At 57.4% G+C, this 17,595-nt stretch overlaps 1 protein-coding gene across 2 annotated transcripts in view; it reads left to right on the top strand.

Annotated features, from left to right (window-relative positions):
* The first annotated feature begins 3,915 nt into the window (after positions 1-3,915).
* The window catches only part of PIK3R2 (phosphoinositide-3-kinase regulatory subunit 2), a 30,575-nt gene continuing 16,895 nt past the window's right edge, over positions 3,916-17,595 (top strand). For both annotated transcript variants that reach the window (XM_067560992.1, XM_067560996.1), the window contains exons 1-2: positions 3,916-4,011; positions 16,704-17,481. In XM_067560992.1, the coding sequence (XP_067417093.1) occupies positions 17,142-17,481 (340 nt within the window). In that variant the 5' untranslated portion in view covers positions 3,916-4,011; positions 16,704-17,141. The remainder of the gene's footprint in view (positions 4,012-16,703; positions 17,482-17,595) is intronic.

Raw genomic sequence — 17,595 nt, 5'->3', positions numbered from 1 at the left:
CAGATAGTTGAGCCATTGTCTTCCCCAGCATACTCTGTTTATGACTGGTTGTTCTCTGTGTGAAGCCTGGGTCACCCTTTGAGCCTAAATTAATTTAGCATGGACAAACTGACTCTGACAGCACCCTGAATCCTCAGAAACTTGCATAAGTGACACAGTGCTCAATAAACATGGGCCAGAAAATTGGATTCTCTATTTACCCTGGACAAAAATAAAACTTCGTCTCTGTGCATTTTGAAATGTATTTCCAGTGAACCTTGTCAGCTAGTTCCCAAATCCAGCCTGCTTGGCTGGCAGGGCAGCGGCATTTCATCAACACTCATTTAAACAGGGAACTGGGTCTGTTCTCACAAAATATTTAAAATATGCTTTAGCTGAATCTAGTGCTCTGCTTTCCCACCCTGCAAGAGTCATCAGCTAGCAAAAATGTGCAAGACCAGAAAGGCAAATCGTCTTCTTCCATATGTATACAACTACCACCCTTGCCACCTGAGACGTGTCTGCACAAAATCATGCTTCCAGCTGCATGGATCCATTGGCATGGATTTTGGTACAACAGAAAAAGAATAAAAGATAGGGTGTTCCCATTGTCACCATGAAGCTTTTCTGCGGGGAAAATGTTACTTTAACCTTTCGGAGCTAATTGTGTAATTTTTTTTCTAAGTGCTTTATGGGGTGGTAGCTGGGCTGGGCCTGGCATGACTTGCCCCCATAAGCATCAGTGCTGGAATTAGGCCAGAGCTGAGCTTCAGAAGGTTAAGGAGGAGGCCAAGGTATCTCTTGTGCAAAGATGTCAGGTAAAGGGAAGTTTCCCACCCACCTGGAAATACTGAGGTGACACTTTTTTCCTTCCTGTTAGTTTGCTGAGCTGAAAGAAGACAGAGTCTTTAACTCTGCCCTTTAAAGTGACTTGTTTGGGGTGAGCTGTGTAGAGCATGACTGAGGCCCAAAGTCGAGGCAGTAAAAGTTGTATCCAGCCAGTTTCCAGTACAGTGTGAGTGGCCCTGTGTACTGGGGGAAGGGTGCATGTATCTAACTGTGCATGTCTGTGCAATGCTGCCATCACTGGTGATTTTTTACCAGTGAGGGGATTTGCTTGGGCCTGGTGCCAGTTCCCCTGCTGCAGTAAGGCATTCCAGCACCCTAGTGCATTTGAGACCTTTGATGGACTGTCTTGCCCCACTTGCCTGCCTGCTGGGACAATATCATCTCTCAGGGATGCTGCAGACAGTGCTCTCTCCCCTACCTGTCAGCAACCCCAAGACCAAGAGTCTAACGGCTCAGGGGCCCTTTCCCCTCCCCTGCTGCAACCAAGGGCGACAGGATGGTTCCTCTTTCCCCCTCCTCCCGCCTAGGAAGGGGCAGGGGGGACCCTACTGCAGCCCTGTAGGGGTGGGAGGGGGAAGGTGAAGAGCCCCAGGAGGAGTAGGGGTGGCGCTGAACTGGACAGGGAATGCGGGGGGCAGACGTGGGGAGAAAGCACCTGCGGTAGGGTCCAAGCCCCTTACCCAGTAAGATTGGGAACAGGGCCACGCTGAGCGTCAGCTCCCGCAGGACAGGGGAGCGCAGCACTTCACAGAGCAAAGAAACACAATATTGTAAAAAAACCCACCTGATGTTTTGGGTCCCACTCAAGGTAGTTCAGCGCTGGCACTGCTGTGTCGACGCACCCTCGTGTGCCCCAGCTCACTGGAGGGCAGGGAAGGGGCTCCAGCATCGCTGCGCCAGGACCACTGGCTCCCACACGGTGCCCCCTCTTGAATAGCACAGTGGGGTCACTGAAGGAGAGAAGCTGGGGAGTCATGGGAGTGGTGGGAGTTGGGGGGTTTGTGAGGGGAGAAACTGCGGGGGTCACTGAGAGGAGCAGCTCGGGGTCTCTGAGGGGAGAAGCTGGGGATTGGGGGGTTACAGAGGGGAGCGGCCGGGGGGGGTCTCTGAGGGGAGTGGTGGGATTTGGGGGGAAGGTCTCTGAGGGGAGAAACTGCAGGGGTCACTGAAAGGAGCAACCGGGGGGGTCTCTGAGGGGAGTGGTGGGATTTGGGGGGTCTCTGAGGGGAGTGGTGGGGTTGGGGGGTTTCTGAGGGGAGTCGTGGGGGGTCTCTGAGGGGAGAAGTTGGGAGCCCACTGAGGGGAGCGGCTGGGGGGGGGGAGGGTCTCTGAGGGGAGTGGTGAGGTTGGGGGGGTCACTGAGGGAAGCGGCCAGGGGTGGGGTCTCTGAGGGGAGTGGTGGGGTTGGAGGGGGTCACTGAGGGAAGCGGCCGGGGGGGTCTCTGAGGGGAGTGGTGGGGTTGGGGGGGGTCACTGAGGGAAGCGGCCGGGGGGGGTCACTGAGGGGAGTGGTGGGGTTGGGGGGAGGTCTCTGAGGGGAGAAACTGCAGGGGTCACTGAGGGGAGTGGTGGGGGGTCTCTGAGGGGGGAAGTTGGGAGCCACTGAGGGGAGCGGCCGGGGGGGGTCTCTGAGGGGAGTGGTGAGGTTGGGGGGTCACTGAGGGGAGCGGCCGGGGGGGGTTCTGAGGGGAGTGGTGGGGTTGGGGGGTCCCTGAGGGGAGCGACCGGGGGGGTCTCTGAGGGGAGTGGTGGGGTTGGGGGTCTCTAAGGGGAGAAGCTGGGGGGTCACTGTGGGGAGTGGTGGGGTTGGGGGGTCACTGAGGGGAGCGGCCGGGGGGGGTCTCTGAGGGGAATGGTGGGGTTGGGGGGGTCACTGAGGGAGCGGAGAGGGGAGTGGTGGGGTTGGGGGGGTCACTGACGGGAGCGGCTGGGGGGGGGGGTTCTGAGGGGAGTGGTGGGGTTGGGGGGTCTGAGGGGAGCGGCCGGGGGGGGGGCTGAGGGGAGGGTGGGATTGGGAGGTCTCTAAGGGGAGAAGCTGGGGGCTCTCTGAGGGGAGTGGTGAGGTTGGGGGGGTCACTGAGGGGAGCGGCCGGGGGGGCTCTCTGAGGGGAGTGGTGAGGGTGGGGGGGTTGGGGGAGGGCCGGGGGGGGTCTCTGAGGGGGTGGTGGGGTTGGGGGGTCACTGAGGGGAGCGGCCGGGGGACGGCTAGGGGCGTGGTGGGGTTGGGGGGTCCCTGAGGGGAGTGGTGGGGTTGGGGGGGTCACTGAGGGGAGCGGCCGGGGGGGGGGGTTCTGAGGGGAGTGGTGGGGTTGGGGGGTCACTGAGGGGAGCGGGGGGGGGGGTTCTGAGGGGAGTGGTGGGATTGGGGGGTCTCTAAGGGGAGAAGCTGGGGGCTCTCTGAGGGGAGTGGTGAGGTTGGGGGGGTTGGGGGGAGCGGCCGGGGGGCTCTCTGAGGGGAGTGGTGAGGTTGGGGGGGTGGGGGAGCGGCCGGGGGGGTCTCTGAGGGGGTGGTGGGGTTGGGGGGTCACTGAGGGGAGCGGCCGGGGGACGGCTAGGGGCGTGGTGGGGTTGGGGGGTCCCTGAGGGGAGTGGTGGGGTTGGGGGGTCACTGAGGGGAGCGGCCGGGGGACCGCTAGGGGCGTGGTGAGCCGGGCGCTGCGCCGCTGGGGGCCCACTGAGGGGGCGGCGGGCGCTGTCGCTGGGGCTGCTGCTGAGGCGCTCGTTGCCCGGGTGCGGGCTGCGTTGGGGGGCCCTGTCCCTGGGCACTGACCCGGGGATAATTTGGGGCAACAACATATTGTTTCTGTCAAATAAAAATCGTTTTTAAAAATGATGTGACGTAACAGGTATGGGGGGAGGGGTGTACTCGGGTGTTTCCGTCCCAGCTCGGGAATCGCCGGATCGCCAGTCGGCCCCAGGAAGGGGGCGGGGTTTGCTCCCTGCGCTCGGCTGTCCCCGTAGCCGCCGAGGGTCTTCCGAAAACTTCCGGGGGTTTCCGCCTTCGCTCGTGTTTTTCCGGAAGAGGGTTCGGGTCGTTCCGCTGAATCTCGGCTGTTTCCGCCTTTTCCCAGGCTGCTGCGGGGGCGGGGGGTGTCTGTCTCTGAGCTAAGCTCGCTTGTGCAGCTGCCGGAGGGACGTGGGGGCTGCGCGGCGGGGCGGATGGGGCTGGCGCCTGGCAGAGAGGTTGGTCCCGGGCTCCCTTTACGTCTCTGTGGGGGCCTGGCTGGGCAGGCGAGAGGGGCTGTGTGCATTGCACCCCCGGCCCGGGGAGGTGAGCTGGGGGGGTTCTGTGTGCATTGCACCCCCGGCCCGGGGAGGTGAGCTGTGGGGGTTCTGTGTGCATTGCACCCCCGGCCCGGGGCGGTGAGGTGGGGGGGGGGGTGTGTGCATTGCACCCCCGGCCCGGGGAGGTGAGCTGGGGGGGGGGGGTACTGTGTGCATTGCACCCCCGGCCCGGGGAGGTGAGCTGGGGGGGGGGGGGCTGTGTGTGTTGCACCCCCGGCCCGGGGAGGTGAGCTGGGGGGGGGGGCTGTGTGCATTGCACCCCCGGCCCGGGGAGGTGAGCTGGGGGGGGGGGGGGCTGTGTGCATTGCACCCCCGGCCCGGGGAGGTGAGCTGGGGGGGGGGACTGTGTGCATAGCCCCGGGGAGGGAGGGGCTGTGTGCATTGCATCTCTCTGGAGAACGAGAGGGAGGGTGTACAGAGGTGGGGCAGCTGGAACTGTGTGTTGCAATCCCTGCCCCCCCGTCCCCCTCAGGTGGGGAGATGATGAACGGGTTTTGGAGCTGTGTGCATGGCAACCCCCCATCGTGGGGGGAGAGGCTGCATCCATTGTAACCCACACCCTAGGTCGAGGGGGTACAGCTAGGTGCACTGCGCCCCTCTCCACTTTGGGGAAAGAGTGCATGCATTATTATGTATGCCCCCATCGCAATGAGCGGCTGCAAGGGGGAGGATGGTGTAAAGTGGGTACTGTCTGCACTGGGTCTCCACCCTAGCAGGGGGCGATGCAGCAGGGTGCTGCAGGTGTTGCATGCCAGCCCAGAGGAGTGGGAGTGCGACCTGGGTGGTAATGCTCTCCCCTGCTGGGTCACTTGGTGCAGACAGCATGCCTGAGGAGGGGGCCGCAGGACCTCCTGTCTGTTTGCTGTGGGTGCAGGGCAGGCTGGGGGGATTTTTAATGTAAAATCCAAACTCATGTTGACTCCTCCGTCTGACTTCTGACTTCCTCAGAAACCACAGACGGTGTCTGGCTGCCAGGGCAGTCCGGAGCCTGCCTCTGGGAAGCAGTATATGTGGAGGGAGAAGCTTGTTCCAGGCTCTGGCTGGTGACAGGCAGGCTCTTAGTGTGGAGTGGATTTGAAATGGCGATAAAGTGAACTTGGAGCTCTGCAGATAACCCTGTTCAGCTGGTCTCTGAGAGCTCTGCCCGGAGAGGTGTGTGTGTGTGTCTTGGTATTGTGCATGATGCCCAAAGGCCCCAGTTGGGATCTGGACCCCATTGTGCTGGGCTCTGCACAGACTGAGAAGAAGAGAACCAGCGGGGGTGTAGGGTCCAGTGCACCAAATGAAGGAAGGGTTTAGAGCATGGGGATAAAATATGCAAGCAGATGAGTGTGGTGGAGACTTGGCACAGCCCATTGTGGTGCTAGAGAGAAGCTTGGTGGAGTAAGCAGTGTGATTGGCCTGTAGAGGCCTACTTCGTGTGGGAGCTAAACGGCCTCTCCATGCACTGCAGACTACATGGCCATTGCTGCTTGCAGCTCTGCCTGACTTCTGTTGCCATTTTATAGGCTGACTTTAACCCTTTGTGTCAGGCGTGATATTGCAGCCGCCTCCAAATGGGGCTTCTGGGCATCCTTGCTACAGATGGCAGAATCCTGGAGCCTGAGGATAGGAATTCACTTGGTCTGGGGTCTGTGGGCAGAAAGCCTCCCTTTCTTTGGCTTGTCAGCTGTGGCTTGGCCTGGCTTGTATTAATGACTGCCTGGCTTGATTTCTTGGTTACGTCCGTTTTTAAAGTTTAACATTTAAAAAAAAATGGGAATAACTGCTGGGCGGGGAGAGGGGCGCCTCTCTCCACATCTGCTTGTGTTAGCAGCTGAGCTGTTTTGTGTGTGCTACCCAGAAGTACTGGACCTGACCTGACTGATTTTGTAAAATGAAAACTGAACCCAGAAAATTGGTGGAAGGAATTATTGCTTTGATACTGACGAACAGGGCTTAAGCTCATTGCAGCGGAAGATTGATCCAAAGGGACGAGAAATGTAGCAATTTCTTTTACTCTAAACACAAGCAGTCCTCTTCCCTATGCAACACCCCAAAGTCCCAATCTGTGCATCATATGTATCTGCCTTCTAAAAGACAGGGGCCAACCTCCAGGGACTCTGATCCGTTTGCACTCAGTTTTGCAATTCAATTAATCAGATCTCAGGGACGCTCGTCAATCTCTTTCTTCCTTGTCCACTGACTCCCAAGGCCGATGTTCAGCATTGAGGTGGGGAATAAAATTGTGTGGAGATGCGTGGGATCTGGCTACACACGGCCCTTGTATCGCTGCCCCGAAGCGGGAAGGTGTGAGGACCCTGACATGATATGGCTGCATGCTTGCTGACACTTTCTTCTTTGGACACTAAACAGCCTTTCAAGTGACAAGAATGGCAGAGCGGCCTCCTCTGTCGTGTCTGCCCCTCCCGCCCCCCATTAATATAGACATCGTTATTTCTTTTACTTTTGGAGCAGTTCTTAGAACCACCAGGGAATTTACTCTGCGACTCTGGCTGCAAGAGCAGAGAAAGAAGACAGCTGAGTAAATACAGCCTAAATAATTTCTTTCCTGCTCTTCCTCCTACCGCTCCTACCACCACCCCCCTACCCCCAGTTTAACATGGTACTGGTCCTTCCTTGAGACTGTGTTAGCCCGTGCTACAGTCACTGATAGCTCCAGACTGTGGGAAAGGCCAGGTGATAGTTTGCTTTTATCCCTCCTCCCTCAGCTGACTCTTGTTGGACCAAAAACTCTGGGTTGGAAGTGGAGCCACAAATCAAATGGAACCCAATGAGGAATGGACCTGGCTGCATCAGTGCCTCAGTTGAGGAATTGATGCATGTTTCCTGTGGAAAATATTTATAATATTGGAGGCTCCTTTAATTCCTGTGAGAGAATCTGGAGCTGCTGCATGGAGCTGCTGCGAGTTGAGTAATGGGAGATAAAACCCAAACTGGAAAAGGAAAAGTGAACTCTGAGTTAGACTGCAGCTCCCTCAACTCAGTAACTTGTGCATAATTCCAAATGTTTCAAGGAACAAACAGCATTATTTCCAGCAAATACCTCAGCTGAAAGAGTGACTACAAGCTTTGAAAAGATGTTCTTATTGTTTTTGGGATTGTAAGTGATGAGTGAAATGCCCTGGCTACTCAGGGATCCAGATTAAGTGATAACTGAGCAAAGGGACTGTTTTAGCCTAGGACACTTTCTTTTATTCCCCTCCCAACATTTCAGATACCCCTTTACCCTCACGTCTTCAGTAACAAAGCAAAACATTTGCTCGTTAACACTGCAGAATTCAAGCAGGAAACAGCCTGCCTGTAGCATTCCCACAGAGTAACAGCTATGAACAGGACCCTGGTGCTCCTTAGAGTCCACGCTCTTGACAGGAGGGGCAGCCAGGTTCAGGAAACTTGGTCTGTGAGTCTGTCATCACTGCAAAGAAAGGTGTGTTCCTAACGTGGGTTAGGAGCTCGAGCTGAATCCCAGCTCCCCTGTAGGCTTTAACTCCAGCAGCTAATCTGAGGTAAAAGCTGAGTTGCTGGGTCTTCCCGGCTATTTGACCCAAGCTAAGCGCACACCACGTTTTGCAGTGAAGATGCTCCTCGGCTCTGGTGAGAGATGATGTGGAAGCAGCCAGTGGGGCGGGACTGCAGCCTGCCCACAACAAAGGCGCCCAGAGGAAGAGGTGCGTGTGGAAGAGTGCTGGCGAGGAGCACTCACTGCGAAGGCCAGTAATCCTGGGCCTGGGTGTATTTCCTGTCACGGCAGAGCAAGGACGCTCTCAGCGTGCCAGGGAGGGTCATGGCTGTCACCTGCCAAGAAACTGGAGAGCCTCAAGCAACTTTCACCTTTCGGTTCCCACTTGATGACTGTTGCGGGAGCCAGTAATGGAGTGTATTCCAGCTCCTGCCTGTCTGTGCACATACTCCCCAGGTAAGCACACGTCTCCTGCTGTGCCCCTCCCAGAGTTCTCACCTGGTCTGCCGTCCTCTCACTCAAACTCTTCTGCAAAGAGACTCTCCAGGCAGGCTTCCCGGGAGCCTCCCCCTCAAGCTGTGATCTCATCCAATCTCAAGCTACGCTCGGTTATGCCTGGTTGGGACTTGGATGGGAGACCTCCCAGGGGAACCCAGCTGCTGCCAGAAGTGGTGTCTGAGTGCTGCTCTTCCTTGGGGTCAGTGCGTAGTGGGATGGGAGCATGTTATCATTGAGACAATTATTGTTTGTGTTGCAGAAGTACCTGGAGACCCTCATATGGGCTTTCTGGTTCTAGGCACTGAACAGACAGAGCAAAAAGATGGTCCCAGCCCCGAGGGCGATGGGTGTTAACCTGCCCCACCAACATGCTTAGGTTCCTGGTGGAATTTTCCAAAATTCCATCTGCATCTTTAGGTGCCTAAAGACCTTTGAAAACGTGGCCCCATGACAGTCAAGCCTTTAGAACAGGCAATCTCCTCTCCCGCTTAGCTTTTGTTCCTAGGTTGGAGGAGGGAAGCAAGCTCTCCTGCTTCTTCAGCTCCCAGTTGGTTTCACAACTTTGAAGGAACTAGACCGAATGAAGAAAATTGCTAGCTACCCTGACTCCTGCCAAAGCTTTTCTGCACAACAAACTGGAAATACTCCCAAAGGGACAATGTAAATACCAGCGTTCAGGCCATTGTAGAGATAGAAAGTACTAGAAATGCGTAGCGCAGCACGTGACGGTGACACAGTTACAATATGTAGCTTGAGCTGACCTCAGCAGGTAGCTGTTTTCCGTGTGTAATTAAAAGAGCAGCCCCGTAGCTCATTAGAAGACGGGCGGGCTCAGTGACGCAGGGCTGTTGTTTTGTCTGAAAGATTTGAAGAGATGACAGTACATTTAGGCTTTACCATAGGTTGTCATTTCACATTTAACTTTAAACAGGTTTCTTTTGAAAAAGAAAAATGTTTAAATAAAAAATATCCAAACGTGTTTGTTTTTAACTAGCATCCTTAGCCCCCCTGCGTGGGGTTTGGGTGGGGAGATTGGGCTCTGGGGAATTGGAGACTGCTTGCCTGCTCCTGGTCGGGGTAGGTGGGCCGGCCAGCACTCAGACCTGCTTTTGTATCTGGGTCTGAGAACCCCTACGCTGTGTGCTGGCCAGGAATGTGGAGTTGCACCATCAGCTGCTGGGAGTTTGGGGCTGGCCCTTCTGGAGGCAAGAGAATTGGGATGTGAGGGGGCCCTGGCCCGGTGTGGCGATTGGGCTTGTGGGAAGGGACAGACCCCTTCCAAACAGAGGATCCTGGTCTCAGCTCTTCAGCAGCTGATGCTACGGGGTCTGCTCCGGCCTGCGGGGCCTGTGGTGGCCGAGGCTCCTAATCGCTTCATTGTTGGCCCCGTTACCTCCCCCACTGGCTGGACAAAAAGCAGCAGTGGCAGCCTGGGCCGGAGCTCAGCGTGGAGCCAGTTAGGCCCCTTTCCTGGCCTGATACCTTCCTGCCCCCCTCTGGGATGGGGCCACCCCATTAGCCCCCCAGGAGTGCCCACGGCCTCAGCGGAAGCAGGGATGCCCATGTCTGCCTCCCTGCTGCCGGACAATCACAGCAGAGCAGTGCGGGCGTGCTGGCCATGCCTGTCTCATGAAAGGCAAACATTCACCTGGGACATTGCCTGGATTCAACCCTTGCAATTCCTGCAGGGCCTCAGCGAGGGGACCCTTGTGCAGTGGCAGGGAGTGGGTGCTCATGTGCCCGGGCTGGCGGCGCCTGTCGCAGGAGATGCCAGCTAGTGATGGAGGAGGTGCCTGTCTTCCGAAGCGAGGGACGATGGGGGTTGGGGGCTGAACTAACTCTGGCGCTGGCCCACCTGAAATCCCGCTGGGAGAACAATCGTCTGGAACAAATGTTAAACCACCTGGGCAGTGCCGCGGGTGTATCCCGGGAGAGATGTGTGCATGGCCCTTGTCCCTGGCTGACTGCCCTGCTCGGCACTTCAGTCCTAAGCATTAGATGTTTGGAGGGAAAAAGCAGCTCCATTTATGGGATTTGGAGCATAAGCCCCATCCCCTCGTGCGGATTCTGTCATCTGCTTTCCATTGTGCGCTGAGGTTTCCTGATCTGCGGTTGCCGCTGTGCGCTCACAGTTAAGCTGCTGCCTGGATTTGTGGCGGGATGTAGAACCGTTTCCCCTGGAGAGGAGGGGCGCAGACGCCGGACACGTAGACTTGTGTGCTTTGAACAGGCTTTACCTGAGCCCCCTGAGCCAGGAGAGCAGGCTGGTAAGTGGGTCGCTGTAGCCGGAATTCAGCTGAGCTTTGCGCTTGTGCGTTATTGTTGGAGACTGTGGAGGGGAGGCAGCGTAGAACTTTGTCTCCCTCCGTGTGTGTGTGGGGCGGAAGGGGGGTTCCTCACTAGAGCCCTCAGTGGAAGAGCAGACACCCAGGCTGAAGGGAAGATGTCGGAGTGGAGCCATCCGGTTAGTGGCAACCCCCCTCATGGAGCTGTGGGATCCTCTGTCCAGAGACTCCTGGCTCCAGCTCATTAAGTGGACTTGTGGTGTTTGCCTTTTTGGGTCCCCTTCGAAAAGCAAGCCAGGCGAATGTATCCCTCCCTCACCCCATCTCCCCCTAACGCTGGCATAGAGACCACAGGAGCTCCCTCGATGCCTGCAGCCATGTGCTGGGAGTCCCTTTGACCCTCATTAGCAAGAGAGGCGATAACCCCGGTGCACGCGTGTTCTCCGCTCTGCTCCGGGGTTTCCATGGCAGAGGAGAAGCTGGATCGTTCCTTGGCAGCTTGTGCCCTTCTTGGCGTGCAGCGGCTGCACGGTGCTGCTCAGTGCCCCGGTTGTTGGGGCACATGCCACGGCTTTGCTGGCTCTCTGGGCTGAGACGCCCTCCCAGGAAGGCTCAGGGGGGCGAGGGGCAGAAATCTGAATTTAATCATCTCTTTCTTTACGTTGTGGAGTATGAAGTAATATTTTCCTGGCTGGATCTGACCGAATTCTGGAACCGATGGCTCTGCTGCGAGTTCCGCTCTGCGGCTGCCGTCCCAGGACAGCGTGAACTCGCTGTGCCCTTGACTGGGCTGCAGCACAGGTTTGAGATGTGCTTCTCCTTCCACCACGCCACTGGCTGCCGCACGTTAAACGGGTTCTTTCGCCCAACAGCTTCTTGCCTCCAGATTCTGTGGCTCAAAGGGGGGAAGCGTTTACAGCTCTCAGTGGAGCTCCAAAGAGGCGCCTGTCCTACTCTTCATAGCTCAGCTCATCTTCCAAAGTGGGGCAATTTTAAACTGTTGGAGTGCTGCAGCCTGCTCAGTCAGGGAGGAAGGATGGTGCAGTGGTTAGGGCATGAGCCTAGGACATGGGAGGCCGGGGTTCAAGCCCTGTTCTGCCACAGACTCCCTGTTAGACTCTGCCTCTCTGTGCAGCGGTGCTGATGATTGATGAATACCTTGAAGACTGTGAGGTGCTGAGATATGTAGGGGCTGGACGGATGGATTGCCGCGATTCAGAGGGTTTCACTCTGGTGTATCATTAGTTGCGCTTAACTGATGCTGCAGTAGCACCTGAGGGGCCTGGTTGGGTCAGGTGCTGTTCAGGTACGTAGTGCAGATGGTCCCTGTCCCAGAGAGCTGACAGGCAGGCCGTGCAGATTGCGACCTGCAGCTGACTTCACAAAGCTGCCCTGGTTCCACTCCCTGGGGACAGAAGCTGTCTATGTTTTTTCACTGTTTCATCCGGGCAGCCAAAGTTACAGGATTCCTGCAGGCTTCGCTGTACAGAGGTGCAGGCAGCAGGCCTGGGGCCGGCACCAGGTGTTGTGTGTGCTGTTTAATTGTGCTGTGTGTGCCCTCTTCCCCCGGCCAGGGCAATAGGGACCGCGGGCACTTGGACGTGCGGATGGAAAGATTCACCTCATCACTGTATCCTCCACTGAGATGCTGATGCTCAGCTCCTTATCCTTCGCCCTGAGGACGCTCCCTCTGCCTGCCACGGCACCCTGGGGAGCTGCTCTTCCCCTTCTGCCAGTGGCGGAAACGCGCCGGCGTGTCAGCAGGGCAGTTGTGCTATTCCACTGGTCTGGGCTCTTGTGCTTAACAGGCAGTCCTGCAGGTGGCCTGCTTTGTGTCGTCCGGGTGGCCTGGGGGTTAACCTGGCACCTAATGAGCAGAGAGATTCCGAAGGAAGTTCTCCCTCCGTGCACTGGTTGTCCCCTTCCACTCCATGGCATGCACAGTCTCCTCCATCAGGTCCAGAGCCAAAGCTCTGACAGGACTTGGAGCCTTGTTTAAAGTCGCACGCCAGTAAGGCTGGTTTGCGTGGCTCCATGACCACCAGCACCAGGCTGATGGCAGCAAGGGCTCCTGCACCACTCGGCGTTTGGGTGATGAGATGGGGCAATAATGTGTGGCCCCTTGAGACCAGAGCTGAGGAGAGGTCTCGTTAGGGGCTTGCGAAAGCTGGCTCCCTGCAGAACTGCCCTCGGGGAAGGCTTGATTGGGGTTTGCATGGACCATCATGGGCCCCTTGAATAGCATCAGAGTAGGGCAGAGCTGTGCGTGGTGAAATCCTGGACTGCCACACCGACCGTCAAAGGGCCCCAATGCCAAACGTTCGGGGGGGTGGAGACAGCAGGATTCGAGGGTCCCGGAGCTCAGCTCTGCACCAACAGTGCAAGAATTCGCCAAGTTCTCCTGGTGGGTGAGACTCTCGCGTGAATATGCTGGGCTGAGAGGCCGAGTTGTGGTCTTGGGGATGCTGGAGGCAGCTGATGTCTGAACAAATCCCATATGATGAGAGCCATCTGGACTGGTGCCCAGAACCCTGGGAAGGGAAATGAGCAGGGCGGGCGTGGGCCTGGCGACAGTGAGTGCTGAGCAGGTGTCCATCAGGCTGACCAGCTCCTGGGATCAAACCCTGCCCCTCGTGGGTAAAGGCTCTAGAAGGAGCCCCCTGTTCTCACCAGGAGCTCGATAACTGACCGAGGCTTGGATGCTGTGATGTCTCTGTGCGTGTCCCTGTGTACTAACCCGGGGCCAAGGGCTGATCTCTCTCCTTCTGCCAGTAACAGCACCTGGCTTCCTCGCAGGGCAAATTAAAAAAAATCTGTGAATGTCTCGTTCTGGGAAGGAGCCTGCTGGTGCCTGCATCTCAGAGCCTTTGTTTAGTCCTAAAAATAGCCCTGGCTTTTGCTAGCTGGGTTCATGCTGGGGGCTAGTCAGAGGATGGTTATAGAACGGGCTGCTCAGAGTGCTGTCAGCATGGCTCCATGGAGACAAGGGGATGTCCTTATGCCAGCTGCGTGTACCTCGGCCGTCTCCACTGCTCGGATATTACAGGGGCACCAGAGGTTCTGCTCAGGATCAGGGCTTTCTTGTGCTGGGCACGGTGCAGTTGTGCACAAGGGGTGGTTCCTGCCCCAAAGAGCTTACATGAAGTGCCCTGGCCAGCACCGTAGCCGCTCTGCACGTGCTCTGGGGCAGACCTCCAAGCCTGTGCGCGTCTCTTGTCTGCAGAGAGAACTTGGCAGGCACCCAGGAGGCGCCATGGCCTGCTCAGAGGGCCAGTGAAATCTGGAACCCTGGAAGACATTCGACGCCGTGGAGATGGTTGGGGCTGGAGGAGCGAGATCAGAACGCCAGCAAAGGGAGCATGAGAGGCGGGTGAACACCACTGAGGGAGAGGAGCTGTTCATGGTGCCACTTGGTCTCAGCCCGGGAGCTGGTGAGGCACTGATTGTCACTGTGCACCCAGCCCCGGGGGACCTGGCTTGGCTGAGGCCTCTGGGCGCTGCAGTGGTGTAAATGGAATGACCGTTAGCAGCAGGGGCGTGCACAGGAATAGAAACTTGGCCACTTTTGGAGGGGCACTTTCTGTGCCCTCCACAGCTGGTGGAGCTGGCTCTCCTCCCGTGGCCCTAGGTCCGGAGGAGCTGCCATCTCCCACCCTGGCCTGGGGCAGGAGGAGTTCTGTGCCCCCATCAATTAGGGCCCCTGCTTGTCCCCCCTTCACACGTCCCTGGTCAGCAGGGAGTTTAGACTGGGCACAGTCCTGCAGGTGATTTGTGCCAGGCCATGCAGGAATCCCCCTCAGAAGGCAGGAAGCCCTGTCACCCGAGACACTGGAAACTGTTCAAGCCAGAGGCTAGGAATGGAGTGAGCTGCGTAGCAGGATGGATGGATTGGCCCTGACGGGAGTCGTCCCTCTCCAGGTTAGCTCATTCGAAAGGCAGAAATCTCAGCAGCCAGAAGTGGGGAGCCAGTCCCTTCGCCAGCACAGCAGCTGGGGGCCAGACCTACCTTGTGGCCCATGGACATTAAAGGACCAAGCGTGGTTCAGCTGTGAGGATGCTGCTGGCTGCAACTCCTGCGCCCTTCTGCCACAGCGCATCTGGGCTCCATGGCAAGCATTTGTAGCTGGTCATATGCCAAGAGGCTGCCCGAGTGGCTCCACGCTGCTCCTGCGTCCCCGTTGCACCCTGAGAGCACGTGGGGCCTGTCGGCATTGTTCAAACACGCCCATTGCAATTGGTGTAAGATCTGTGCAAACCCCGCATGGACCCGCTTTAAAGCCGTTTATCTCCATGTAGCTTTGGCCAGGAACCTGTCAAGTAATGGTCCTAGTGGCTGGGTAACTGCCCCTTTGCCCCCCAGCTGGAGCGCACCTCCACGATTCTTCCATGCTCACCCCGGCCCTGGCCTGTCACCACCAGTGGCGCTTCCACAGGCCAGACTGGCTGAGACCCTGCAGCTCCGCTCAAGCCGGGTGCAGTGCGGCGGTTCACGTGCTGACCGAGCACTGCGTGTGATAGCTCGAACCGAAGCGTTTTGAAGAAACCAGCTCTTAAACCAGACTGGCCACGTGTAGCTGGCGCCTGGCTCTGAGCAGGCCCTGCTTCTTTAGCCTGCCAGCAGAGTGTGTCTGCCTGTCTCCCTAGACAGCCTCTGACGCTGCCCACCCCCTTCCTTCTCCTGAGAGGGGCTTTTACTCTTCAGGGTTCCTCTGAGCTCCAGGCTTTGGCGAAACAAGGCTTGCAGCATGTTGACGCCAGCAGCTTGTCCCGCTGTCTGTCAGTCGTGTGCCTGAGGCTGCTGTGTGTCCCACAGCCCTGTGACGTTAGCTCCGTAGAGCCATAATAACAGCACCCCACAGTTCTGCAGTCACTTGAGCTCCCTGCCAGGCCATGTGCGTGCAGATAAAGCCGTTGTGCTGATCGGCTTCGGGGCGGGCTGGGAGAGGAAGATGGAGCCGTTGTCAGATGAGCAGCTAATAGGAACCCCGGGCGGTTTCCATGGGACTGCCCAAGGCTGTCGAAGACTGAGGAGTCCCAGCTTCCAGTGCTCTCAGTGCTGCAGGCGTTCTAGCCCCCCTTTCGTGTCCGATTCCCGGTGTGTCGTGCAGACGTGCTGCGTCTTACCCAGAACTAATCGGGGTGACAGAGGAAAGCGTGGGCACATCTGGTTCCAACTGCTGTATGTGTGTGCGCACGCCATGGGTTTTCATTTTACTCAAATTATTGTCATCGATTCTCTCCGAATTAAAATGCTGGTCAAAGTTTGTTCCTTTTGGCTGCTTTCTGGGTCAGGCGGGTCCCGCGTTCTCAGCCTCTTTGTATTTTTGAATAGCTTAAAGGCAACTGGGGGCTCTAGAAATCAAGTGGAGTTGAGCGTAACAATTAATTTCTTCATAACGTCCTCTGCCTCTCACCTCCCTCTCTCCAAGAAAAATCACCCCCCTGTTCAGACACTGGCCTGCACTGGACATCCAGCAGCAGAGGTGATTTTGTTTAGCCTGATCTTTGAACATCTTCTGTCCGGCAGCTGCAAGGCATTGATAAGCCTGGAGGTAAAGGTACACGTCTGCACTGTGGGCCCTGTCGCTGTGCAGTAGCACCACAGCGTAGAGGCTTCCTGCAGCCCCGGGAGAGGTTTTCCCATCGCCGTGGGTAATCCACCGCTGCAAGTGGTCGATGGAAGAATTCTTCTGTTGACTTAGCCCCGGCTACGCTGGGCATCAGATGGGCAGAGCTATGGCCACAGCTGTGTCGATGTAGACCAGGCCGTGGTGGTGCCGGTGATCTCCAGAGCTGTATTAAGGTGGGATTGTGCAGGAAAACATGCGTGTGTGAATGGATTCAATGTAACAGAAAAGGGAAATCGGTCTCAGGTTCTGCTTCTGCCCCAAGACCTCTGGTGAGGCTGGGGCTTCTCAGCCTCCTTCCTCAGTTTGTAAATGTCGCGCTGTGAAGGACCCGCCAGCAGGAAGACAAGGAATGAGTCTAGCAAAGTGCTGTCCCAGGGAGCCGGCTGCAGACATGCAGACAAGGCTCTGCTCTCTGTCCTGCAGTTAGTTACCTTGGGTGGCAACAGTGAGAGAAGCGACCCAGGCGTCTCTCTTGCTTTTGAGGTTTATGGGTCAAGTCAGTCCCATGCTCTGACGTTCCCGTGCCTGGATCCAGGTGTCAATAAGGAACATCAGAGCATGGGGCTGACTTGATTGCCTAGTGGGTGGCGTTTGTGGCACTGGAGTGATGAGAATGGGGGAGGCACCCGTTTGGATGTTGGGGGGCGGAACAGGATGGCCCAGGCTCCAGCGTTTGGCCATGAAGTAACAGACACTCTTTCCTCCCCTTTTCAGGCTCTGGGACGAGAGGAACGGCAGCCCACGCCATGCTTGGCTGGAAACACGCTGCGCCCTTGCCCTGCGGACACTGAGAAGCCTGCTTCCTCCTAGGATTGCCCACCCCTGAGCTGCCCCCTTTCTTTGCCGCATGCCCAGTCACGAGTGCAGGATTATGTTCGTCCCGTTCTCCCTCTGCTCCATAATTTGGTTGAATCGTGGTTTCAAGTTAAGGAAAAGGGGCCGCACTTCAGCGTGCGTGAGTTTGAGAGTGCGCGGGGACGTCCTCCTCAGGCTTCTCTCCGCCTGGTTCGTGCAGAGACGTTAAGAGCGCAAAGGATGCTGCAGGGTGAGAGCAGCGCCTGAGCCCCCTCCCCTGCTGCCCGAAGTGCCCAGGCCTCTCCCCACCTTCCGAGCAGCTGGCCCCAGCTCCAGCAGCCCTGTGCGGCCAACAAGATGGGCAGCACCGAGGGCTTTCAGTACCGCGCACTCTACCAGTACCGCAAAGAGCGTGATGAGGACATTGACCTGCTCCCTGGGGACATCCTGGTGGTGAGCAAAGGCGCCCTGCAGGCTCTGGGCTTCAAGGACGGAGATGAGCAGACGCCCAACCAGATCGGGTGGATCCTGGGCATCAATGAGCGCACCAAGCAGAAAGGGGATTTCCCAGGCACCTACGTGGAGTACGTCGGGCCCGTGAAAATCTCCCTCCCTTCCCACAGACCCAGGGTGCAGAGACCCCTGCCAGCTACTCCTGGAGCCAGCACGCCCCGCATGCAGGAGGCGCTGGAGCAAGGTAAGCCCTGCCCTGCACAGCTGGGTGTCACTTAAAGTGAAGCGCTAACGAAGTACAGGGTCTCTACCTCCACCTGGCCAGCGGGGGTGAGAGTAGAACATGCTGGGGGTGGGG

This window comes from Emydura macquarii, unplaced genomic scaffold (genome assembly GCF_026122565.2).
Source record: "Emydura macquarii macquarii isolate MOO-44397 ecotype Brisbane River unplaced genomic scaffold, CSIRO-AGI_Emac_v2 contig_306, whole genome shotgun sequence".
Classification (NCBI taxonomy): Eukaryota; Metazoa; Chordata; order Testudines; family Chelidae; genus Emydura; species Emydura macquarii.
Note: the sequence above shows the minus strand (reverse complement) of the source record. Positions and strands in the feature narration are given on the sequence as shown.